Raw genomic sequence first — 27,046 nt, 5'->3', positions numbered from 1 at the left:
AAAGGCCTCTGTATGCAATTGGCGGTCACGAGTCTGTGTACACCAATCAGCGTGTCTCATTTTAGCAGAGTGCTTGCTGGTTGGCTGAGTGTGAATGATGTAGAATCCGGGTGCGGGCAGAACGGAAGAGGGTCTCGGGGAGAGCGGAGGCTGCAGTGGAGAGGACGGGGGTGAGGTTTGTGCTGGTTATGGCTGCACCCTGTACTGTAAGGATTGCTGTGGAGGTAGAAGTGGCTCGTTGTCATGAGCAGCCGTCCATGATTTCATATCACAATTTTGACACATTGTTAAGTCATTTTAAATCCATAAGTCTGTACTGCTGCTTGTGTGAAAATTGCATGTGTGAACTGTCCTCTATAAGGGGGTCTTCTTCTTTTGGACTTGGTTAGACTCTGATTTCATTGATTCCAATTGCATTGGATTTGATAGCAGCACTTACACCCCAGTGCTGCAAAGAGTTGGACAATCCCTTTAAATGGTTGCACCCTTTTTCATAGTGGGATAGTGCTTGGACGTGCGACCAATTTTGTCATTTACTGCCTATTGAAATGTTCGGCCGTGCCTGAGATATTAACACATTTCTGTGGCTTACAGCTCGTTGCCTTGGAGACCGACCACCGCTGCTAAACAGCAGAACATGCCCTGTGCTTACAAGCTCTTAATTTGCTCTTGTGAGCATCATTTTGAAGCTGGCCAGGATCCGCTGGAGGGTGCAGCTAGCTCTAAATCCTGGCCAGCTTCAGAGCAATGCTTACTGACTTAGACAATAGCCGTGGTTGGTCTCCTAGGCAACGAGCGATAAAGAAAAGTGTTAATATCTCACTAACGACTGAAAATTTTAGTAAGCAGTAAATTGCAAAAGTGCTCGATTTTACAAGCTCAATCCAACAACATCCATCTGTGAAGATGGGAATAACCCCTTTAAGGAAAACCCATCTGGCCCGCCAAGACTAATCCCGTGGGACGTCGCTGCCCCCGAAACTAGCCCGTCCACAAATTCTGTAATCACACCCTCACCCTGGCGTAATTTAGGTCTGTCGACGTCATCTTGGTGGAGGAAGTCTCCCATGTTCTGGAGATAGGAACGTTTATGAAGAACTGCAAGAATTGCCCGCTGTTCTCCTATCTTCGGGGACGTTTTTCCTTTATTTCTGCGCCTCTCAATGCTTGTGATTTGGTTCCTTCTTCCCTGTATAAAAATTATTTGTCTAGCCAAGTGGGTGTGGTATTTAAGAGGTGTCATCCACGGCCACTTAGATGATGAGACTAGGTTTACATGTTGGGAGAATTCACTTCCTATAGGAATAAGCTTCTTTTTTATTTCAGTGGGAACACGGTCCGAGCATGGACTGTCTGTGGGTCTCGCATCCGGAGTGTGACAGCCTCCTGTTTTTCTGTGAGACTGTCCTGCTTTGGTTTGGACACCCTCCGCCAGTCTGTGCTTGGACCATGTTACACGAACATCTTAATGACGAGAACCTGTCAATCCTAGAAGTGACTCTGCTGGAATGACTGCTCCAAGTATGGCTGCTGAATCATTTGAAGCAGAAAAACTCCCTGTGCACAAACTGTATAAAAACAAGTGTGGGGAAAAAAAACTTGTTTTTTTTTAAGTGGTTTATTTTTGCAGAAAAAAACACTGAAACATACCCTGAGGGTGTATTCCACATGAGGTGGGATTTTTTGTATTACTATTGTGGATTTGCAAAAGACTTCATGCTATACATTGCATAGTGTGCAAACCACATGGGACATCTGTCCGTGAATCTAATATCTGTGCCAAATGTTAATTATTGGTACTGTAATACCCTGCATCAGGTTCCAAAAAGAGATCTGCAGCGTACCCTCCTTGAGTGAACATACCATTACGGGGCCCGGCTTTCATGTATTATGAAGGCTGTAGGCAAATTGCATGAGGAATGTCACTGGGGTAGATGTCCTCCCAGGTAAGGCCGTTGTTCAGTGCAATGCTCTGATCTCGTGCCGTGCATTGCATTAGACTGTGTAATTTGCCTCGTGCATGATGGGCACGAATTGTGCCCCTGTCCTTGTAATTAATGTGCCTTAATGTCTCGCCCCCCCCAATGCAGAAGTTAGAGGCGGTGCATCACCCCTTTAAAAGTGGTACTCCTGCCAGAACTAGCCCTTGTCTGTTGCACACAGCTTCTTTTTTTTTTTTTTTTGCACATTTAGGGTCTGTGCACACGTTGCAGTTTCTGCTGCGGAGCCGCAGCAGAACTGCAAGTGATGTACAGTACCATTCTATCCTATTAAAGAAAAAAAACGCAGTGCACATGCTGCAGATTTTTCCACGCAGATTTAAAACTGCAGCATGTCACTTCTTTTGTGCAGATCCGCAGTGTTTTGACACCTGCTCCATTATAGGAATCCTCAGGTCTCAAAACGCAGGGGAAATCCGCTCAAAAACTGCAGAAAATCCGCAGTAAATCCGCAGGTAAAGCGCAAGTCATTTTACCTGCGGATTTAGCAAAATCTGCCCAGAAAATTCCACAGCAGAATCTGCAACGTGTGCACATAGCCTTAATACATGTGCATGGTCTGATGGTGCAGGTATTTCCACCACTTTATGGATTGTAAGCACAATACCCAAGCCTTTTATCCCAGCAGGGAACAGGCAACACTCCATCAAACTGATATATCACAAGATCATGACATTCCTGAGTGACATGGATCAAGAGTGTCTACAATTTTTTATATAACATTGAAGAAATTATTAGAAAATTTAAACAAAACGCCTCAAACCAAATAATGCATAAGCAAGGAGAACAGCAGTGACAGGATACACAAATTTTTATACAATATCACTGTGCTTCATATTATATATCTATTGATAAATTTGTTCCTAACGTTGGTAACAATTATCTGCATAAAATTATTTAGTTTTTAGGGAGGATACCATAAGTGAAAAGTACAATCTTATTTACAGGGGCTACATATTAATATCCAAAGGGTGAATACTAACTATAAATAAAGTGCCAAGTGTAAGCCAATAAACTTTAATATTTATACAAGGCATACCAAATCCGTGCCACCAAAAAAGACTGACTACTATTAAAATTGTCTTATGCATTCAGATAAACTCCAGTATACACACATGCTATGCCAATTCATAACACAAAAGGTTAATCCTTCATAGATATGCAATGAACCAGGTTTTGCAAAATAATTAATAAAGACCCCAAATGGAATTATTTTTCACTTGCCACGGTTCATTTTAATAGGCATCTCAATATGGCCATGAAATGGCATACACATATCTCTGGCTGTATTACCATGACCTCCCCCATTTCTATATGAATTACCAATCATTATGAACAAATAAAGAAAGAAAAGGCCAGACACATATTACCGGAGTCTGTGATGTAGCCGTTCTGAACACCAGGTGAACGCTGTCTCCTCGCACCCCGACGCGCGTTTCACCCGTGCTTCTGTCCTTTATGGATTGTGCAAAGTTGGTCCCCCACTGATCTAATGGATAGATGATGAATAAAGCATCAATCCCAACAAAATCCCAATGGAGCTGATGCTGTTTTGTGGATGAGTCCTTCAATCCCAAAGGTTAAACAAATAAAATTGGAAGAAAAAAAACACTGGTACATTTTGCTGATATGGAGAGAGCTCACCATCTAATATAGATAAAGGATAGTGTGAACAGAGTCCTTGGTTTCCAAGTACAAATTCTGCAATGAAACAGCAGGTATCCTTGTAAATGTCGCAATTCTTATGATGTAAAGTGTCTAAATCCAGGTGGCAAGGTGCCTAATCTGATAAAATGGAATATAGCGTGGAGCCACTAGACTGGATAACCAGTGAAAAGTATTTATTATACTCACAGTAGTCATTAAGAATAAATGCATGAAGCAGTCCAAATCATGGCAGGTGCTGAATGCATAGCCCGAGCCAGGGTTTCGCCCTACAAATGACTGCTTCCTCTGAGGCTTGAAACCGAGGAATCTGTTCACATTATCCTTTATGTGTATTAGGTGGTGAGCTCCCTCTCATTTCTGCCCAATGTTGTAGCATTTGGTTTGCTTTTTTTTTTCGCAACTTTACTTGCTAGATGATAAATGCTCTTTTTTTAGAGAACAAAAGTGGGGAAGGTTTGTCAAAACTAGTTCAGAAGTGGAGCAAGAGACAGGTGCAGTGGAGGAGCCCCTCGTGGCAATCTCTGCCCTTGCATTTTGCTGGGATGAGATGACTTCTAGGATCATTGATGCCAGCCCAGCCCGTGAGCCTGGCTGTAAAACACGGGATCTCTGTGCACTTTAAGGTGAATGGATGTGTTGTCTTATCAGCGCTGGATTGTACGGCGCCCACCTGCGTCTTACACGGGGGCCATAAATAGAGCGCGGCCTGGTGTGAAGTCAGGAGCTATTTCTGGCTCCCAGCTGCTTCGTGGGGAATGATAGGGTAGGGCCGACCAGCTCATCCCACCCGCTGTGTCCTCTCCATCCTGATCTAGCAGATCATCCAACATTTCACATAGGAACTTATCGAATCTGATGCCGGCAGACTAGAAACAATGTTCCGTCCCAGGCAGACAATAATCTCATGTGGTTTCTTTGCAGCTGTCAATCATCTTTGAGGCTCCCATCATGGTGTCCGTCACGATGGGTAAGACATTTACGTTTATTTTCCCGGTGTCCGGTGCTATCATTTGATTGTGCATAGATTTGGTTACCTTTAAATCTATCCACTTTTTTTTTCTTTTTTTTTTTTTTTTTTAAAGCCACATCTGAATGGATCAACTTCTTCAAAGAAGCCGGGATCCCTGCTGGGCCGGCTGTCAACTACGCTGTGATGTTTGTGGACAACAGGTGAGCAGATGAGAGCTGCCTGCATGGGGGCAAAGAGAGCAAGCAGACCCTACACACTGCTCTTTAACCCTTTCCCAACATAGAACGTAAGCGTTCCATCGAGAGCATGTGCTGATTGTTTTACTGTTTTATATAGCCTTTATCCGCCTCTAACAGCAGTAACCAGAGCTAGCTCCAATCGCTGTTATTTAACCTTTTAAATGCTGCTACTAATATCTTGCTGGCTGTCGACGTGTGCATTGACTCCCATCACAATTCTGGGGTGCCACGTCATATTTCTCTATATACAGCAATATTCTGATACGGTGAACAAGCATTCGAAGGCTCATAGGATCAGGTCCACTATGGAGACTAGAAATGGAGGTTAAAAAAATAACATTTGATTCACTCTCAATCCCATTCTTTTCCCAGCTTAAATATAAAGAAATATATTACTATAGCGTTACGTCCGTAAAAGTTCAATCTATCAAAATAAGAAATCAATTGGCTCATAAGTTAAATGCCATAGAGAGGAAAACCGAAGGCAAAACTCCGGAGTTGCTGTTATTTAATTTCTTGTCCCTAGAATCATACTGACCTGGAGAATTGTGCTGCCCAATGAACACTATAAAAAAAAAAAAAAAAAAAAAAAACCACAAAATATCAAAAAATGGTGAAATTGCAGTTTTGATGTTTGACTATCGCTATTTCATCGCATTTGTTTACCCCACCCCACCCATCCCCCATTTTTTTTCAGCACTTTGTGTGATAAACTGAAAGAGGTCTTTAAAAACTACAACCCGTCCAGCCACAAACAAGTCCCTCATCTGTCTACATTTACAGAAATAAAAAGTTATGGCTCTTGGAAGAAAAAAAGGAAAAAATAAAGCATGAAAGTTGAAGGGGTTAAGTAGCGTCAGGGTTTTTCTCTTTGTGAGGTCCTTCATCTCTGCTAGACGATTACAACAAGAATGTGTCGCCAGTTCTACCTGATAGATATATGCACAAGCTTCAGTCTGGCTGGAAAACTATCTCTGTTAACCCTTCTGTAGCTGGATTTTCGCTTGGAGGTTTGCCTACACTGTGACTCTAAATGTGCGTCATCCAAAGTGGCGTAAAAGCGTAAAGGTGCACATTGCATGTTGGACAAAGTGACGATGATCTCATATGACATTTACAATTCTATTTCACTGCAAGGTCACCGCTACGTGACACTTATTCATTTTATTTGGCGCGTGACTCGCCATGACAGAAGTCATCCTGGGGCACAAACGCGCTGTACTGTTACTTGTCCCGTCCACTCTCAGCCGTGTGTTTGGGGTTTGATCCCTGGCACTGGTGATCACATAATCGCCCTTTTCCTTGGTGTATTCATCAGGGCTGTGGAGTCGGTAAGCCACAGTTGCGACTCCGACTCCTGGATTTTATCAGGCTCCGACTCCGGCTCCGACTCCTTCATAAATGGCCAATTCATAACAACAAATTTACTGTTGTAAAATATTAAACATCGTGCTTATTCAGTTTCTCACCATCATATAAGTAATCAGACCACTTAGGCTACTTTCACACATCAGGTTTTCGGCGTCAGGCGCGATCCGGCGTCGTGTCGGAACGCCGGATCCGGCAAATGTTTCGTAAAACCGGATGTGACGGATCCGGTTTTCTGCCGGATCCGTCTTTTTCTTGACAGACAAAACCGGATCCGTCTCATCCGGTTCATCCGATTTTCTATCCGTTTTTCGACGGATTACGCCGGATCCGGTTTTTAAAATTGACCCTTGTGGCCTTCCGAACGGGATTGGCTACTGGAAAACTATATATAGCATGTTCCTACAGCCCTTCTTTGACAGGTTGTAGAGGAGAAAGTGCAGGTTGGAGAGAAGAGCAAGTTACTGGCGAAGATGGATGTTGTCATTGGAAATATTTTGAAGAATTTGGCGGATTTTATAGCGGAGGCGAATCGTTTGAGGGTGATTGTTCTGGAGAAGGAGAGAGCGAGACAGCAGCGCATCAGGCATCGTAGACGACGTTTGTGGATCCACCCCATCACAGCCAAGAGAATGACGCGTGGGGTCTATTCTACACTCTGCATGGACCTTCGACGAAACCCGGATAAATTTTTTGGATATGGTGGAGCGCATTGCACACCTCATAAGAAAAGCGGACACCTATTGCCGCTTCTCTGTTTCACCCGCAGAGCGTCTGATGGTGACTTTAAGGTAAGCCACATTTATTGGATATGCTCGCATCAGAGCACACTTTCACTGCAATCTTGTTGGTGGTAGTTTGTATCTCCAAGTGTTATAGGTCAGTTTTGGTATGTAATGCTGTGATTTAAAACTAATTTATTGTTTTTTAATTCCCCACAGATTTCTTGCAACTGGAGAATCCCTTTCGTCACTGCATTTCCAGTACAGACTCCTGATTTCCACCATATCTGGAATTGTGAAGTACACATGCCGTGCACTGTGGGACTCCTTAGCTGAAGAGTTTTTACCAGAGCCCACAACAGAGGTGGATTGAAATTGCTGACAAGTTTCAACAGATATGTCAGTTTCCAAACTGCTTGGGCGCTGTGGACGGGAAACATATCCGCATTGTAAAGCCAGCTGGATCGGGATCGGAATATTTCAATTACAAGAAATATTTTTCAATTGTCCTCATGGCCATCGCTGACGCGGAATACAAATTTATTGCGGTTGATATTGGGGCCTATGGCCGCTCCAATGACTCTCAAGTTTTCAAACTGTCTGCCATGGGGCGTAAACTGTATGGAAACACCTTCCAGTTCCCACCACCTAGACCGCTGCCGCAAACATCTGGTCCACCTATGCCATTTGTCTGTGTAGGGGATGAAGCCTTCCAGCTGTCAGAACACCTTTTGAAACCGTACTCTAGCAGAGGATTGACAAGACCAAAACGCATTTTTAATTACCGCCTCACAAGAGCAAGAAGAATGGTTGAATGTACCTTTGGTATTCTGACAGCCAAATGGCGGGTCCTATTGACTGCGATCAACCTCAAGACAGAAACTGTGGACGAGGTGATCAAAGCGTGCGTGGTACTCCACAATTTTGTTATCTGCAAGGAACCCATTTCCATTGAGGACACCTCTGAAGAAACCACCTTGCAAGATTACCATGACATTACCACTAGAAGTTCTGTGACGGTTTCAGTAATGAGGGACAATTTTGCACTATACTTTATGTCACCTCAAGGCAGAGTACACTGGCAGGATGACAGAGTGTGAAAGATTTGTGCCCTAACCAAACTTGTGTACCTTCTGTACCAACAGTATATACCTTTGCCAACCAAAGTTGACTATCTTGTCATGGTCTCTATTTTTAGCTTTAGGCCACAGGTGTGTACCTGGTTGTGTTTTATGCAAAGTATTTCACCTTTTAACAAAAGTTGTGTACATTGTTAGGAAATCACCAACAATAAACACAACTTTTTAGGTGAAATACTTTGCTTCAAACACAACCAGGAACACAACTGTGGCAAAAAGCTAAAATTTACCCACAGTTATATACCTAGTTTTGAATACCATTTCACCTTTTAAATACCCTGTATTTAACCTTTTTCGCCGCAGAAAGAAATGACAGACAACCAGTGTAAAATAATTTAACTTTTATTGAAAAATGTTTTTTTTAGTAAACTTTTTTTAAAATTTTAATAAACTTGTTTAATAAAGCTTTGAAACTATAAAACTGAAACCATAAAACTGGTCATTTTTTATTTAAATACACACATTATAAATCTGTGTAGTGTGTGGTGGAAATACTGCTGTAGGGGCTGCGGGACACTTCGACACGGAGTGTGGAGAGAGGACTGGGATCGTGGTGGGGAAGGAACAGTTAGGCTACTTTCACACATCAGTTTTTTGCTGTCAGGCATGATCCGGCTTTTTTTAGAAAAAACGGATCCAGCATAAATTTTTGAGAACTGTAGAAACGGATCCGTTTTTTTGCTGGATCCGTCTCTGTTCCTGGAGGCTGGCCAATTGGATCTGAGCATGCGCAGACTTAAAAAAACCGGGTCCGGTTGCTGGATCCGTCTTTTTCTGGATCCGGCGCCCATAGACTTTCATTGTAGCAAAAAGCTGGAAGCGCCGGATCCGGCGCTTCCGGCTTTTTCGCCGGAGACAAAAAACGTTACAGTAGACGTTTTTTCAAGACGCCGGAATGAGACAAGTTGCCGGATCCGGCAAAAAACGGATGAAACGCAATGCCATCCGGCACGATCCGGCGCTAATGCAAGTCAATGGGGAAAAACCGGATCCGGCATTGCATTTTGCCGGATCCGTTTTTTCCAAAAAAAGCCGGATCGCGCCTGAAGGCAAAAAACTGATGTGTGAAAGAGGCCTTAGAGGTGAAGGTGTGGAAAAAACTACAGAATGGGTGGACATGTGGGAAGCAGAAGAGGTGGTGGGTGGTGGAGTGGAGGGTTGGGCAGGGACTGTAGGAGCAGATGATGTTGATGGCAAGTTGTATGGGGAAGGAGTTTGGTACGGGGCAGGTTGCTGGTGCTGGGGAGGTTGCTGGTGCTGGGGAGGTTGCTGGTGCTGGGGAGGTTGCTGGTGCTGGGGAGGTTGCTGGTGCTGGGGAGGTGGATGGTATGTAATAGGAGGGGGAGGATGGAAAGTGGCTGGAGGGGGTGCAGGTGGAGGAACTACTGTGGTGGGAGGAGGTTGGGAGGTAACTTGCTGGAGAGCAGCGTGGCATGAATGCATTACATGCATCTGCTGGGCAGGAGAGAGCGTTTCCATGCGCTCCACAACAGACCTGAAAAAGGTGTGGTTTGGCGAAGATCTTGCTTCTGAATGCATGGTTTGCAGAAGTGTCTTCACCTCCAGAATGCTGGAGTTGATCTGCTGATAGCCTGCGGTGATTTGCTCTGACAAGACTTTTAGACAGTTCTGGAAAGATGCATTCAGATGCAAGAACTCTGGCGCATAAGTCTTTTCCTGACCCCTCTGCCGCTGCCGCCCAGTACCCGCAGGTGTACTAGAGGTGGCAGGGGCAGAAGGGTGGGGTAAAGGGAAAGCGATCTCCTCACCAGCAGCTTCATGTAATGTAGGCGGCCACGATGCTCCTGTGCTGGTGGATGGGACAGATGGGTCGAATGTGTGGGAAGGTGCAGATGTACCGGGGCGGTCGAAGTGTCCCTCGGTGCCGGTCTCCTCAGGGATCGCCTCAGAAGGGTCCAATCGTGCAGGCTCCCGAGTGCTGCTCACCGTGCTGTGGAATAAAGAGAAAAAAAAAACAATTAAAATACTGACATGGTATGGCCCTGGCTGAAAAAAAAAATTTACATCTAACATTTTTTTTCACATGTGGTGTGTAATATTTACCTTCTAGTGACCATTGTTTCCCGGAGGAACGACAGGGCTTCTGCGTACTTGTACTTGCTCCTGCGTCCTCCAGATCCACTCGGGGCCCGCATCTCTTTATTGAACTCCTTCTTGAAACGATCCCTCACAGACCGCCACCGATTCACAATTCTGTTCCCTGAAACGAGAAAGGAGTGGTTAGTATACAACATCAGTGTTTCCCAAACTCCAGTCCTCATGGTCCCCAGGGGTCATGTTTTCAGGATTTCCATAGTAAATAGAAATAGAAATCCTGAACACATGATCCGTGGGGACCACGAGGACTGGAGTTCGGGAAACACTGGTTTACATCAAGCAACCGGTACTGTATATACTTACGCTCTTTAATCTGGGCCCGAACATCGAGGTCCTCCCAGCGGCCCACAAGGAGCGAACAGATTTCCTCCCAGAGTCGTCGGGTAACGATAAGGTCAGCGTGGCGGCGGTCAGCCATATTCCAGAGCGGCTCCCTTTCTCTGACGAGATCGATGAGGTGGTCCACATCGAGTCCTCCATCCTCACCGTCAGAGTCGGGAGCACGCTGTGAAGGCTGTTAAAGAAAAAGACAAAAATAACATAATTAGCCTCCACAAAAGAAATGAAATAAAAAGTGCAAAAAAACAAAGCAAAAATATTTATACTTACACGCTGGTGACCGCCGCGTTGCTGTCGCCGACGACCCTGGGAGGCACTGCGAGGACCTCTTGGCCGAGCACCAGATTGGGAAGACTAGAGAAGAAAACAAAAAATGTTATGTCTTTGGATGTAGGCATTTGTTTGCTGTGTGTGGTCTGCAGAACATTGTTTTCTATGTGTTGTGTGTAGTGTGATGTTGTGTTTCTGCGTTTGATGCAAAAAACTTACCAATTGTGAGCCCACTCCAGGTGTCTGTCCACCCCTTCCTTCTTCTTCTGGGAGCTCCTCTTCATCTTGTGAATACTGTTTTGAAATAAAAGGCAATGAATAGACATATATTACAGAGATGATGGATTTTGGAAATAAAAACTTACCGTCAAACGCTGACGATGCGAGGGAGGGCTCCCAGAAGATGATGTGCTGTCTTCCTGCTGGCCAGACTCCATGCCTGTGGGTGGTGTTCCAGCTGCTGCCATTGCTGCTGCTGCATCTATTGGGCGGCTGTTGAATAAAGAGAAACAAAGGGCCAATGAATATCTTGATATTCAATAGCCCTAGTTTGGAGGAATGGGGGATTTGATAATTACCGTCTCTCATCTGCTGCTGGCCTCCCCTCCTCAGCATGTTCCATTTGCTGCTCCATTTGGGGTGGTGGTGGTGCTGATGGTGCTGCAGTGGTCTCCTGCCTTCTCCTGCTTCGCTTGGTTGCTTTCTTGGGTGGCATGTTGGGTGTGGCTGTGGGTCCCACTGTCTTGCTTTTATACAGTGGGGAAAAAAAGTATTTAGTCAGTCAGCAATAGTGCAAGTTCCACCACTTAAAAAGATGAGAGGCGTCTGTAATTTACATCATAGGTAGACCTCAACTATGGGAGACAAACTGAGAAAAAAAAATCCAGAAAATCACATTGTCTGTTTTTTTTTTCATTTTATTTGCATATTATGGTGGAAAATAAGTATTTGGTCAGAAACAAAATTTCATCTCAATACTTTGTGATATATCCTTTGTTGGCAATGACAGAGGTCAATCGTTTTCTGTAAGTCTTCACAAGGTTGCCACACACTGTTGTTGGTATGTTGGCCCATTCCTCCATGCAGATCTCCTCTAGAGCAGTGATGTTTTTGGCTTTTCGCTTAGCAACACGGACTTTCAACTCCCTCCAAAGGTTTTCTATAGGGTTGAGATCTGGAGACTGGCTAGGCCACTCCAGGACCTTGAAATGCTTCTTACGAAGCCACTCCTTCGTTGCCCTGGCGGTGTGCTTTGGATCATTGTCATGTTGAAAGACCCAGCCACGTTTCATCTTCAATGCCCTTGCTGATGGAAGGAGGTTTGCACTCAAAATCTCACGATACATGGCCCCATTCATTCTTTCATGTACCCGGATCAGTCGTCCTGGCCCCTTTGCAGAGAAACAGCCCCAAAGCATGATGTTTCCACCACCATGCTTTACAGTAGGTATGGTGTTTGATGGATGCAACTCAGTATTCTTTTTCCTCCAAACACGACAAGTTGTGTTTCTACCAAACAGTTCCAGTTTGGTTTCATCAGACCATAGGACATTCTCCCAAAACTCCTCTGGATCATCCAAATGCTCTCTAGCAAACTTCAGACGGGCCCGGACATGTACAGGCTTAAGCAGTGGGACACGTCTGGCACTGCAGGATCTGAGTCCATGGTGGCGTAGTGTGTTACTTACGGTAGGCCTTGTTACATTGGTCCCAGCTCTCTGCAGTTCATTCACTAGGTCCCCCCGCGTGGTTCTGGGATTTTTGCTCACCGTTCTTGTGATCATTCTGACCCCACGGGGTGGGATTTTGCGTGGAGCACCAGATCGAGGGAGATTATCAGTGGTCTTGTATGTCTTCCATTTTCTAATTATTGCTCCCACAGTTGATTTCTTCACTCCAAGCTGGTTGGCTATTGCAGATTCAGTCTTCCCAGCCTGGTGCAGGGCTACAATTTTGTTTCTGGTGTCCTTTGACAGCTCTTTGGTCTTCACCATAGTGGAGTTTGGAGTCACTGTTTGAGGGTGTGCACAGGTGTCTTTTTATACTGATAACAAGTTTAAACAGGTGCCATTACTACAGGTAATGAGTGGAGGAAAGAGGAGACTCTTAAAGAAGAAGTTACAGGTCTGTGAGAGCCAGAAATCTTGATTGCTTGTTTCTGACCAAATACTTATTTTCCACCATAATATGCAAATAAAATGAAAAAAAAACAGACAATGTGATTTTCTGGATTTCTTTTTCTCAGTTTGTCTCCCATAGTTGAGGTCTACCTATGATGTAAATTACAGACGCCTCTCATCTTTTTAAGTGGTGGAACTTGCACTATTGCTGACTGACTAAATACTTTTTTTCCCCACTGTATATGTCTTGTGGGCAGAGCTACTGAGCATGCTCAGACCAAAAAAACCGGATCCGGCTTTCGCCGGATCAGGCGCATTGCGGCGCTCATAGGCTTTCATTGTGTGAAAAAGCCGGACGTGCCGGATCCGGCGTGTCCGGCTTTTTCGCCGGAGACCAGAAACGTTACAGTAGCCGTTTTTTTCCAGACGCCGGATCGCGACACATTGCCGGATCCGGCGAAAACCGGATGAAACGCATGGCCATACGGCGCGATCCGGCGCAAATGCAAGTCAATGGGGGGGAAACAGGATCCGGCATTGCATTTCGCCGGATCCGGTTTCTGTCAAAAGCGCCGGATCGCGCCTGACGGCGAAAACCTGATGTGTGAAAGAGGCCTTAGAGCAAAAACTACATTTATTAGAATACAATTAGAATATAGCAAATAACTTTTATAAACTTTTCTAAATTGTAAGTAAATATGCAATAAACACTTTTATGCAGTTAATAAGAAGAAATCTATAAATTTGTCCTCAGAAAAAGTATTGCCTCTGTCAGATCCTCCTTCATGGATGCCCTCAAATCTGATCTAATTATTTTGAGAGCAGAGAACAACCTCTCTACACTAACTTGTGTTGGTGGCAAAGCAGTAACCACTCGGGCAACATCTCTGACAATGTCAGGATACAGAGGAATCGCTTGTTGCACTGTTATTTTTGATGAACGGTCAAATTTCTCAATTTGGGGATGACTCTTCTATGCGGGAACGCTTTGCACGGTCCTTGTGATCCAAATATTTTTCGAAATTAAATTCTTCATCAGTTGATGATGAGGGTGAAGATGTGGCAGGATGACCAAATTCTTCTTGTTCCTCCTGACTGTTCTGCAACCCTTTCATCCTTACTGCTATTTCAAACAGAGCTTCTTTTCCTTTACTTAGCTGTTGATCATCTAGAAGAATCCGATGCATTGGGTCTACATAAACAGCTGCCAAAAGAATGTTATTTTGTAATAGTAGCTCCTCTCTCCGTTTCATTGATGTAGTAATGCCACTTGCAATTAACCCTCCTCTTTGGGACAGGCGAAACGTCAGGTTCTTCCACTCCTTTAAGAAAATACCTGGAGTTAAGTCCTCTGCTTGTAATTTTTTAGTCACTGTAAATGGGTGCTCTAGCAATTTTTCCAGCTCAGTCACCTGATTCCACTGACTTTCATTTAGCGTCAGTTGAGGGTTAGCCATGTCTACAAGAAAGGTTTTCAGTTCAACCAAGCGCTGAATCATTAAGTAAGTACTGCCCCATCGTGTGGCTTGATCAATAATTGCCCCTTTTCCAGCACGTCTCTTCAAAATTGAGTCAACTTTAGGGGTTCTGGCAACAGTAGCCAATTTTCTCACCTTGCCAATCAGTGCAGCAGCATGTCCTTCTTGCAGACTGTCTCTTATAGCCAACTGTAGCGTATGCACAACACACCGCATGTGATGAATGAAAACATATTGACACAGTTTCAACAAGATCTAAACTATCATGTTGCTGTTCATCTGAAGCAACTTCAGTTTGCTCCTCAGTTACAATACTGTGTTCCTCTATTTCAAACATTTCTGTGTCTGTGGACCCAGAATGTTCTTCTAGCTGCTGGTCACCATCATTACTCTCATTCATTAGCTTAATAGTACTTATCATATTTGAAGCATTGTCAGTTACGACAGAAAGAACTTGCTCTTTTTTAAGTTCATAGTCTTGCAGAACCTTTTCCACCAAGACCTGGAGAAACTCACTGGTGTGATGAGCTTTGGTGTCTTTTACTGCCAATGTCTTGGTAACTATTTCATTTTTGTCACAAACAAATCGGATATTGATGGCAAAATAGTTCACTCTGTGACGTGTGCAGGCATCCATTTTAAGAAACAGAAAGCGTCCCTTGAGAGTTTTTTTAAGTTCTTCCTTTTGTTTAAAAGCTTCTTCGATTACTAATTTTCTAATACTCTCTCTCTCTCCAGAGAAACACCAAGCTTGAGGGCCATTTCCCCATTCAGACACATAAAAGCTGGTCGTGAAAATAATGAAATAGGCACACTATCCTTTACAACAAGCTCTATGATCTGTTTTTTAAATGTATCTACTGTCATTGTCACAGTAACTTTGTCACTGACAAAATATCTTGCAACTGATGGCTGCAAAGTTCTCTGCTCCTTTGTTTGGCTGGAAGAGCTGGGCACTGGTTCAATGGTTTGGATGCAGTCTTTGTCATCCACTGCTTTCAGTACGTCTGGATGAAAGCGCTGTAAATGTCTCTTTAGATTAGAAGCTCTGGTAGGAGCATTTTTATCTTTGCCTGAATATGCACTCATCTTGGCTTCACAGCATTTGTTTTCGTCTGGATCATTTGTCATACACTGACAGACATAATGTTTTCTATCTTGAGTGATGGTGAAATGTTCAAATACAGCTGATTTAATGTGATGCTTCTTTGACATTCTCAGGTTTTTAATTCTGCATTCACAATCCAAATGACAATTGTTTTTCCTAAAAACAATTGTACAAAATTATTGCCAGGTCGTACAACTGATATAGTGGTCAGTAATACTGTTATTATTCCTCATGTACTCACAGTTAACTGATGCAAAGTTTGTTGAAAGGATAATACTTCTTACAGTCTTCCTCTTCTGAGTAGCAGGCAGCTGTGAGATGCTTGGAAGACGCACACCTAGTATGATCTAGTCTAGAGGAGGAGTTTTACTACTAAGAATTTGCAACACATTTTCACTTTCAGTTTCATACATTGTAAGTAGGGGGGTTGGGGCAGCATGAGGTTAACCAAGTATAAGATTAGATAAGGGCAGTGGAGAACAGTGACACACAAGAAGTAAGAAATGTCTCTATCTCCAGCAGAACTGCTTATCACTGTTGTTCATAGTTTGATAGAACATATATATTTGAGTAACATTTATAAAATTCATATGAAAGTTCAATTATGAAATATTAATACATTTTTTTTTAAAGCTGGAGTCGGTACATTTCTACCGACTCCGACTCCAACCAAAACTAACTCCGACTCCACAGCCCTGGTATTCATGCTGTAAAGATGCTTTTGTGCCTTTTTTTTCCTTCATTTCTTTCAAGAGATGACATTTCTCCTTACCATAAAGTTTACCCAAAAAAACAGGAAAAAAAATTCCAACTGTGTTGGGGGAAAAAAAAATTATTATTATTTTTGGGATTTCTTGTTTTGGGTGTTCAGTGTGCAGGAAAAATGATCTGAAACCTGATTATTAGTACGATTATGGCAACGTCAGACTTCATTTTTGCCTTTCCAAAAATTAGAAACTTTAAAAAAATGTGTATAAATTAATATTTGCCCATGACCGTCGTCAGGCCAGTACTTCACGTGACTTTTGCGTTGGCTGCTATGGGGACTAAGGTGGTCATATGCCCGTCCCTGCTAGAAAAGGAAGTATGGGGAGACCACAAGGGACCTGGCATGGTTAGAGGAGGACAGGTGGGGCTTGGTAGGTTTTGGTTGTTTTTTTGTTTTTATTTTTTTTTTACTTTTTACATTTCTGTATAAAGAAAAATGCATTAAGAACTTTAATGTAGCGACGTTATTTTGACAGGCATAATTTAATGTTTTTGTTGGTTTTTATTCCAGGATCCAGAAGTCCATGCTGATGGATCTCAATAAAGATATAATTAATGAACTGGGTATAACGGCAGTGGGGGATGTCATCGCCATCCTGAAGCATGCCAAAGTTGTCCACAGACAGGTGAGAAGACTCCTATATGCACTTGTTAGGTTATAAAACGATCGATCGTCTGCAGCATGCCAAAGATGCTTCTCATTACTTCAATCGTCACAAATAAAAGTTACAATATAGTAAAAAAAAATAAATCTTCCTCCCTCGTGTTACCAGATGTTTGTGTTGCCCCTACAGTCTACCATGGTCCAGTGACTATGTCTGACTGTCTAAGGACGTACCGTGGGGGAATGGTAACTATTTATTGCATTTCCAGGAGGAAACGTACATTGCACAGAATTGTCTATCTAAACTTGAGTCTGTAGACGGTTGCCCACCGTAGCCAACATGGACTACGGCACTGCCCAGCCCGTGCTGTATCCAAAGTCAACCCTACCAGGCAGAAAGCCTTTGCTGCCGTCCCTTATTTCTCTCACTGCAGAAACGTCTAATTACGGCAGATCTATGCCAGTGAAGCAACGTGGTCTGATTGCGTTTCCGTGCCTCTGTTTCCATCAGGATATATGTAAAGCTCTGACAGACTTGTCAAGCGGAACGAGCATGCAGAGCGAGCTCAGGAGGACCGCCAACAGCCGTAAGTACAGCCTTGCCATCTACATAACTGTGGATTTGAAAAGGAATGTCATCAGAAAAAGACCGGTCTTTAAATATGATTTATTTTTTCACATCACTAATAAATATACATTATATATATATATATATATATATATATATAATATATATATATATATATATCTCTCACAATAATAATCTTGTAATTTTGGCCTTGTACTAAACTTTTACTTAATGTCATTCACACGAACACTGTGTTTCAGAGGATATATGACAGAATTTATTGCATGAAACCTTATAATAGGGGAGGATGAAAAAAAACTGAGCATAAGACTGAAAATAATGATAGTTTTATTACATGACTAATTACCGTACAAATAAAGTGAGGAAGAAATACAGCTAAAAACATATAAAGAGAAGATGGAATTACCCTTAGATAAAGAGGCAAAAAAGAAATAAAAAACAATTTACGCTGCAGAACACATTGCTCATCTACTGCCACTTTCAAAGACCAGTACGGTATATTGGGCCTGATGCTGAACAATTAAGTGTACAATTATATCTATATTATTTTCATTGATCATTCACTGCAGTAAATTCTGTATTTTGTGATGCAAAGAAAAGGTTACCCTAGCGCAGGGGTGGGGAACCTGCAGCCCGCGGTGACTTTTCATGCGCCCGTGGGCAGGTCCTCGGAGTCCGCAATCCTCGAGCGGCAGCCGTGTCCTGTCAGCTGCCTTCCTGCACATGGATGATAAAACATAAACCCGGCACTAAACTTAAAGGGAATCTGTCACCCCTTTTTTGAGATATCATATAATGATATCATTCCATTGTGTGTCACATTAGGATTCTCTTAGTACTTTTGCTTCCCCCTGACCCCGCACCTTTCATGCATAAATACCTTTTTTTATATCGGTTCAGATGTATTTATGCATGAAAGGTGCGGGGTCAGGTGGAAGCAAAAGTACTAAGAGAATCCTTATGTGACACACAATTGAATGATATCATTATATGATATCTCAAAAAAGGGGTGACAGATTCCCTTTAATACTGTGAGGGAGAACTTTAATTCAGTCTCGTAATGTAGTACAGCAAAAAACGTTTCAGTTGCCTGGACCTTCATCAGTTACAGTTGGGACTATTCTGTGGTCAGTGGTGGTAACAAAACTTGCCAGTATGGATGATGTTCTTAAGAGACCGGGATGGCTCGTATGCATCCACATCGGACGCGGTATCCAGGCGACCAAAACGTTTTTTTGCTGTGCTACATTATGGGACTGAATTAAAGTTCTTCCTTACAATATTAAGTTGAGTCCTTGGTTTGTTTTATTTCTTCAAGGTTTGGGAACTTACCCGGGCACCCTTTTCCACTAGTGCTCACAGTGTTCTTCTAATGCACATGAATGATGACCTCATCAGGGTGGGCGGGGTTAGCGCCCAATACGCTCCTGTCCGGGAAAAGGAGCTGCTGCCATAGTAGAGTCCAGAGCGATCTCTGTGTGCCGGCAGCTCTCTGTGCCTGTCTGTCTGCTGGTGACTTCTGTGTCCGCAGCTCTGTGCCTTTCTGCTGGTGATCTGTGCCCCTCCAGCTATGTGCCCCCATGTGATCTCTGTGCCCCCTGTGATCTTTGTGGCCCCAGCTATGTGCCCCCCTGAAATTTGTGCCCCACAGCTATGTGCCCCAGAAGTGCTGTATATCCCGCTGAGTACTGTATATTCCCCCCCCCCCCCCCGTGATGTATGTGGCCCCACCAGTGATGTATATTCCCCCAGGGACATATATACACCCAGTGCGGTCTATGCTTCGTAGTCATGTGTATATAGCCCCTCAGTGATGTCTATTCCCCCCCAGCCTCCCCAGTATGTTATGTATGTACAGCAGTCCCAGCGTCTGTGATGTATAAACAGCAGTCTCAGCTTCTCCTGTGATGTATAGACAGACACAATGTCTCCTATGAGATGCTTATACAGCTTTCTCAGCATCTCCTATGTGATGTATATGATTTTCAAAACTAATGACAAAAAGTTGACTGCTCTCCTGGCCGACACAAACCTGGAAAAGCAGCTGTGAGAAGCAACATGATCAGTATCACCTAACATCACAGCTGCACCAAAGAGAAGCAGCTCCAGCTGTCACATTAAGGGTGAGTTACCGTAATTAATTGTTTGACTAATTATACCGGGGTCATTTTCAAGGTGATCTTTTTTGTGTGGCCCCCGAATGATGATAGAAACTTCCAAATGGCCCCTGGCTGGAAAAAGGTTCCCCACCCCTGCCCTAGTGTATCAGACCTGTCGCACAATACAGAACTTACTGCAGTGAATGATAAATTAAATAAAATGTAAATATAATTGTACATGTATTGGTTCAGCATCAGACCCGGTATACTGGTCTTTGGTCATCTACTGCCACTATTGTGTTCTGGCGCATAAATTGTGTGGGGGGTTTTTTCCCTTCCCTTTTTGCCTCTTATCTAAAGGTACTGTCACACTTAGCAATGTACCAGCGATCCCGACTAGCGATATGACGCGGTCAGGATCGCTGGTACATCGCTAAGTGGTCGCTAGTGAGCTGCCACACAGGCAGATCTCACCAGCGACATCGCAGGGGTCGGGGGTCGCTACTTACCTGTCAGACGAGGCGATCCTGATGTCCTCCCGCCCGGCTCCACGCGTCGCTCATCTCCACAGCAGGAAGCTGACGACGAGAAACGGCCCAGGACGTTCTCGCGCGATCAGCGATAACCAGCGGGGGAGCGGTCAGAGGTAAGTATCAGACATAGCGATATCGCTAGCAATATCGCTATAACTTCACAAAAACCAGTGACGTTATAGCGATATTGCTAGCGATATCACTTAGTGTGACAGGCCCTTTAGGGTAATTCCATCTTCCCTTTATATGTTCTCAGCCATATTTCTTCCTCACTTTAATTGAACCGTAATTATTGATGTAATAAAACTTTATTATTTTCAGTCTTATGCTCAGTTTTTCTCGCCTTCCTTTATTATGAGATTTGATGCAATTACCTACGTGCCACAGGTCTTCTCTCACAATATCTATAGGTTTGGGATCATTTAGGTTTTGTCTTTGCTAATCTTTCGCTGACCCAGGCAGTTTTAATCTTAATCCACATGTCTTTTTAGCTGCCACAAGGATGATTGCCAATAGCCTCAGTCGGGATTCTCCCCCGTCCACACCTGTCTGCAGGCCGGAGACAAGTACATCCAATATCTCAGTGACCGTGTCCAATAAAGTGGCTCTGAAGAAATCTCTAGCAGGTAGTCCTTTCTACATGTTGTAGGGATCTGTGCTCACTCAGCTGCCGATGAGGTAGGCACAGGAAGCCGTATCACTGAAGTGTCCCAGCAAGTTCATTCAAACGGCATAAACGTCTCGGGTTAGAAAAAAAACAAATGAATAGCCTTTCCTGGCACAGAGTAACAAACAGAAAAAATACACAGTCCATGTAGTACAGCGGATCCTCCCATATAGGTCAGTGTCTTTTACAACACACACAATGGAGGTCTCCACACCTCCAGCCACAGACACTGAATGAGGCAATTGGCCTCCATTTTATTCAGCAAAACATGCCCCTGGGGTGGCATATGTGAGCGGTCATTCCCAACCATCTCTTATGACCGCTCATAAAACCTGGCCCTGGAATGGCTCAAACAATCCTCTCTATGTGCTGGAGCATACTTCCTAGCTGACATCACCGCTGCTAATAGCCGCGATGACACATATCTTCCCTCAAGGACCTGTCCGGCGGCCATCTTACACTGTGTATTGTCTGCTTCTTTCCCTTTTAGTCAGGAAAGAAAGAAAAATAACTTTATTTTTCCCCCCCGATATTTTTCTTTCTTTCTCCTTTTGACTGCAAGACAAAATTATAGGAATAATAAATAATGTGCTTATTTGTTGGGATCTGACCACAGAGACCCCCATGGACCTGACAAGGGGCCTTCCAAGACTGGAAGTCTCACAACTAATGTGTATTCACAATGTGTCTTTTTCTGGCAGTCAAAAATTACTGTTTTTCAAGGAGAAGACGCTTCCAGAATCGCTAATTCTTGCTGGTGTTTTGAAAAGCTGAAGTCTATTATTTTTTTTTTTTTTTATTATTTTTTTTTTTTTTAAAGCTGACATTTTCTTTTTTGTTGTCTTATCCTGAGTGCTTTTTCGGCTTTTCGTTTTTACTGGTTTTATCTGGATTTCTTTTTTCTTTTTTTTTGAGCTGAAGAAGGCAGTGTGACCCAGTCCATCAACCACGTTAGATGCCTTCCGCGGCGCTTCCGTTTTTTTTAAGTATTTGTCATCCATGTGACACGTTCCGGAAGAAATAGGAATGGTGTTGTAATTATTAAGTTTTAGATAAGTGATGAGTGAACATGCTTGGGTAATGTGTTAGTCGAGCATGGTCGAGTGTTATCAGAGTATCTTGGGCGTGCTGAACTAATATGTTCGAGTCCCTGCAGCTGCATGTTTTGCTATTGTTAGACATCAGTAACACATTCAGGGATTCCCTAACGGGCAATCTCCACATGTTTTGTATCTGTCTTAACAACTACAAATCATGCAGCTGCAGGGACTCGAGCATAGTATTCAAGCACAGCCAAGATTCTTGGATAACACCCAAGCATTCTCAGATGGATAAAATGTATGCAAACCTTGTGTTTTCCCTTTTTTAAAAAAAAGTGCAAACCTTGTTGATTTTTGCCATTTAAGATTACGCTTGTGTGTCTGGTGTTTGCACTCCTTGTGTTTTGCGAATAGGACTGTCGAGAGAGTTTTTGCTTGAAACCTCTTTGGACCAGTATAACATGATGCTCATGGCCTCCCTTTTGTTCCAGCCTTGTCTTCCCCAGCAGAGGACGCTAGTGCTGAGGTTCCTGTGAAACGCCGCAGGGTGACTGCTGAGATGGAAGGGAAGTATATCATTAATATGCCCAAAGGAACCACTGCACGGACGAAGAAGATCCTGGAGGAACAAGCTGCAAAAGGTGGGTGAAATATTGCATCCCACTGAACAAGTGGTGCACAATACAATAATGGGATTCATGTAAAAATTAACGCATGACCTCTACTTTTTAACTCGCCCAGGTACGAGCAGAACGTCTGTCTTTGACAGACTGGGGGCAGAAAGTAAAGCCGACACAACAGCAGGAGCAAAGGTGAGCTAGGGGCATTTTGGCTTGGGAGTGCCTTTATGATTTGCAGCCATTTTTTGATAATATTTCCGTCCTTTACAGCCCACAGGAGTGTTTAGTCGATTAGGGGATCCCCACGAGGAAGAAAAGTCTGCAGATAGTGATGAAGACACTAGCGTTTTACAGTATGCAGGTGTTCTCAAAAAAGTGAGTGCTTCAGTCTCCAGAGAGAAAATAATCCCAGGGATTACCATTAAGGCGAAAGCCACCAGTTCAGAGCAGAAGCCACCCACCACCACCATAAAGAGACTCGCTCCCAAAATCTCTGCAAGTGCACCCCCTAAACTAGCCACAACAAAGATCACCCTGGCACAGAGATTGGGCACCGTTCAACGAGTGAACATAGAGCAGGAAAGGAAGCAAAAGAAGCCGTCCGCTGCCTTGGCACAGCGACTGGGGAAACAGCAAGTCGTCGCTCAGGACAGCAAAGTCAGCAGCAGCAAGACCCCAAAAGTGGCATTTAAGCTGCCGTTTACCATCAAGAGGACTGTAGGGACCACCGCCCGTGTGACCAGTTCCAGTGACATCAGCAGCGCTCAGATGGACAACACTGGGAGCGTCAGTGTCTTTAAGCGGTTGGGGAGGAAATCTGTATGAAATACACTTGGTTGCGTTTTTATGCCTGTTTGGTGGTTTGAGACCCCATTGTCAGTTGGAATACACAGTTCTGTTGTCTCGTAGCTAAACGTTTCAGAGGTTTATTCTTATTGGCTATATGGACTTGTTTTAGGCTGCATTGAAGGACAGCCGTATACTTTCACTGCCACCATTTATTACTTGGAGGTAATGGCTGCAGTGATTTTGTCTTTTTGTAATTAAATATTTTATTAGAATATGTGAATGTGTTGCTTGTTGCCATTTTACATCTGGGTCAGATTTTTTTTTTCTTTTTTTTTATCCCATTAAATATTCTGAACCAAATAAGGGAAACCCGGCCTATATGCTGATCACCTAAGGTAAATCCTCTGCATCTTGTTAAAATGAGCCCTGTGTATTCTCCGCTCATCTCAGCATTCCCTTCCCGGAGTGTTTTGCATATTCTGCTGAGCTGATTTGTATTGGGATGTTGTAAGGAAAACTGGGATCCTGCGCCGCACGCTCACCCTCACCCAGAGCTATTGGAGTACCATGCTCTTGTCTATTATTATGCATTAATGTGAAGGTAATAATTCTGATGCCTTTTTCTTGCGAAAGAAAAATACTTTTTTCCACCTTCCAGTCTGGAAAAAGTACATACATGTGGGCTACAGTAAAAAAGATTAGGGTTAATATGTCACCCACCGCGCACCGGAATGGAGCCTTGGCTATTTCCAGTTCTGTAAACCTCACTGCTTTGCCACCAAATGAAACCAAATTGTCTTCAACAATTAATTTCCTTCCCTGTACTATTTTCTGACATATCAAGGTTTTTTTTCTTCTTCTTTGAAACACTACAACATTACAGGAAAGAAAAACACGGAGATACGGCTGGCTGGCTAGCTTGACTAATAAAGCCCCATCCTATATGCAGAGACCTGTCACTCAATCTGATAGTAGCTGACTGTGCTCCCACTTTTTTTAAAAATTTTTTTCTACCTCTAATAAGGTGCCAAAACAACCTGTGTAACTGTCAGCCAACAGCTCTATCTCTCTGTCCCCTATACATATGAACACTTGGCTCAGTTGAGCGTCCATGTTCTCTCTATGGGGATCACGGTGTAAGCAGTTGCCAGACTGATGGAGCGGGTGATTAAATTATCTCCTTCAACAGATGAAGTCCACCAGCCCCCCTATACATTAGATTATTGTCAGAATTCCGTGACCTCGGCCCACTTTTATCTAATGTGTATGGGGTCTTCAGTCGCACAGTAAAACTAAAAGATAATACCTGTGTCTTTCTATTGCAGCTCGCTGCCAGCCCGGGGTCTTGACTAAAGGAAAATGTTCTTTCAGCACAATTTGATCTAATAGTAAGAAAAAAATGCTAGAAGTGTTTATTCCAACGCCGTACGAGTGCATCGCTGTGCGCAGATGTCGTAACGTTATCAAAGGAAGACTTGCTTAAAAATAGGCCACTAGGGCAGGATACGTGGGCTGTAAACAGCTCCCGGTTACACAGGTACATCCTTTAACGAGATAGAAGGATTTTATGTATACCATATGCCACTGTGCAAGTGATCATGTAATCTGCTGGACGGCGGCCATGCTGTTGTAGGCAGCAGTGGTCTCTGCAACTGTCCTGGTCCATAGAAAATACTGGACACAGCAATTATATATACCCGATTATCAATATGTCAAGTTATAAAATAAGTGGTATATATCCGCTTAATAGAGGAATGGTTGACCCTTCGGAAAGGAAGTGAAGACCGAGGAAAAACAAGAAACCGAACCTGTGATCAAAGTAATGAGGGACTAGGGGAAAAAAAAAAAAATATATATATATCCGCGCCGTGAAATAAAAAAATAATACATTTGTTAAACACCAACACTTAATCTTTTGTTTGCACCCACTTTTTCACTTGAACATTATCTTGGGTCACTATTATCATATATATCATATATACTTGATGTGATTTATTTTTGCACACTTTATATTCCAATTGTTTTGGGCATTTTTGCAATATATTGTTATTTACATCTTTAACGATATATTTATATTGTGTCTTGGGCACAATGCATAATAAGGCATATGTAGAAATTTATATGTATATTGTGTTACCTCAGGGTTGGTTTTTTTAACATTGTTTTTATTCTTTTTGATATATTATTTTTTGATTGCACGGTGCGGACACCTATTGTATGCGGTGCTATCTCTTACCAATTTGTTAATAAAGGATGGATATTTTTTTTTATTTTATAATATCTCTTATTGTCCCTCATTACTATCCTGGTCCGCAGATCTTTGCAGATTTATGATCTGTACAGCATAAGAAGGAAGCAGGCGACTAAGGCCTGTTTCACACTTCAGTTTTTTGACATCAGTCAAAATCCGCCGTTTTGCAAAAAAAAAAGGATCCACCATTTTTTTTGCGGATCCGTTTTCTTTCCTATTGACTTGCATTTGCGGTGGATTTTGACGGATTATCATCCGCTGCTTCCGTTTTTTGACGGATCCGTCATAATATTGGCGTCCACTGTCTGGAGTGGACTGACAATGAAACGTTTTTTGCCTGCATTAAAATAGCAGATAGCAACGGAACCGTCGCTGTCCGCCATCTGTTATAATGGACGCCTATGGGCGACGGATCCGTTTCCACCCGTTAATTGACGGAATCCGCCAACGGATCCACCTTTTTATACTGAGCATGCCCGGAAGAACTTCCTTTCATGAAATTTAACCCCAAACCCCGTTCTGGTAAAATATCTCTAATCTCTCTCCTTTTCCAGAGTCCTATTGCTTTAAATTTCAGTCATTGGTGGCTCAAACGGATCTGTCAAAAAACGGATCCGGTGCATCCGTTTGTCAAACGGAAACAGATCCGTTTTTTTGTTTTTTTTTAATCCTTGGCGGATTTCAACTGACGTCAAAAAAACTGAAGTGTGAAACAGGCCTAAGGAATATTATAAGCTGAGTCTCACAGGCACAGTCAGTGAAACACTGATAGTCTCATGCACTGCAGTACACAAGTACTGCAGTGTATGAGACCAGTGATCAAACTGAAAATTATACATGTCCCACAGTGGGACTAAGTAAAATAAAAATAAAAAAATCACTAAAGTCCGTTTCACCACCCATAGTGCAGCTTTTGTGATGAAACAAAAAAAAAAATGCACAATTGGTATCTCCGCGTCCGGAACAACACACTCTATAAAACTGGTACTTTTTTTTTTTTTTATATTCTGTATGGTGGGCACCGAAACAATAAATTAAAAAAAAAAGTCGCTTTTTCATCATACTGACTCGAGAAGTGAAAAAAAAACCAGTTGTACGCCGAGCAATAATATGGCTTATTCGGCATGAAAAACAAGTTACAGCTCTCAGTATGGCGATGCAAAAAAAATTAATATTTGTAAAATATTGTTTTTAGTCTGTGAAAATAGCTAAGCATAAAAATATAAATCTGGTATCGCTGCAATCGTACCGACCCAACAAACAAATTGGTCTCCTCACTTTAACCGTACAGTGAACGACGCAAAAAAATGAAAACAATAACTGAATTGCTGGGGTGTGTTCATAAATGTTTCTTAAATCTGAATAAAAAGTGATCAAAAAATATTATGTACCAAACAAATATGCAACAAGTCCCGCAAAAAATTAGCCCTCATACAGCTTTGCTCGTCAAAAATAAGTTACAGCTTTCAGACTATGGTGATAAAAAAAACCTACTTTGTATATAAAAAAAACTAACATTTTTACTGTGTGATAGCAGCAAAACTTAA

The 27,046-nt window shown here is 42.9% G+C and overlaps 1 protein-coding gene across 3 annotated transcripts; it reads left to right on the top strand.

Moving 5' to 3' along the window:
• The first annotated feature begins 35 nt into the window (after window positions 1-35).
• On the top strand, window positions 36-23,522 carry CUNH19orf47 (chromosome unknown C19orf47 homolog). 3 transcript variants are annotated; one of them, XM_073549303.1, is made up of 9 exons: window positions 36-170; window positions 4,590-4,635; window positions 4,751-4,838; window positions 16,819-16,933; window positions 17,423-17,498; window positions 20,624-20,758; window positions 22,331-22,480; window positions 22,581-22,651; window positions 22,730-23,522. In XM_073549303.1, the coding sequence occupies exons 2-9, from the start codon at window positions 4,617-4,619 to the stop codon at window positions 23,282-23,284; spliced, it is 1,209 nt and encodes a 402-aa protein (XP_073405404.1). In that variant the 5' UTR covers window positions 36-170; window positions 4,590-4,616; the 3' UTR covers window positions 23,285-23,522. The 3 variants fall into 3 exon arrangements, with proteins under 3 accessions (XP_073405404.1, XP_073405405.1, XP_073405403.1); XM_073549304.1 differs by having other exon boundaries at window positions 74-175; XM_073549302.1 differs by lacking the exon at window positions 36-170 and adding an exon at window positions 202-224.
• The last annotated feature ends 3,524 nt before the right edge of the window (window positions 23,523-27,046 follow it).

This window comes from Dendrobates tinctorius, unplaced genomic scaffold (genome assembly GCF_039654945.1).
Source record: "Dendrobates tinctorius isolate UK_male_01 unplaced genomic scaffold, ASM3965494v1 ptg000158l, whole genome shotgun sequence".
NCBI classification, from domain to species: Eukaryota; Metazoa; Chordata; class Amphibia; order Anura; family Dendrobatidae; genus Dendrobates; species Dendrobates tinctorius.
The sequence above is the reverse complement of the archived record's forward strand: the minus strand, read 5'-3'. Positions and strand labels throughout refer to the sequence as shown.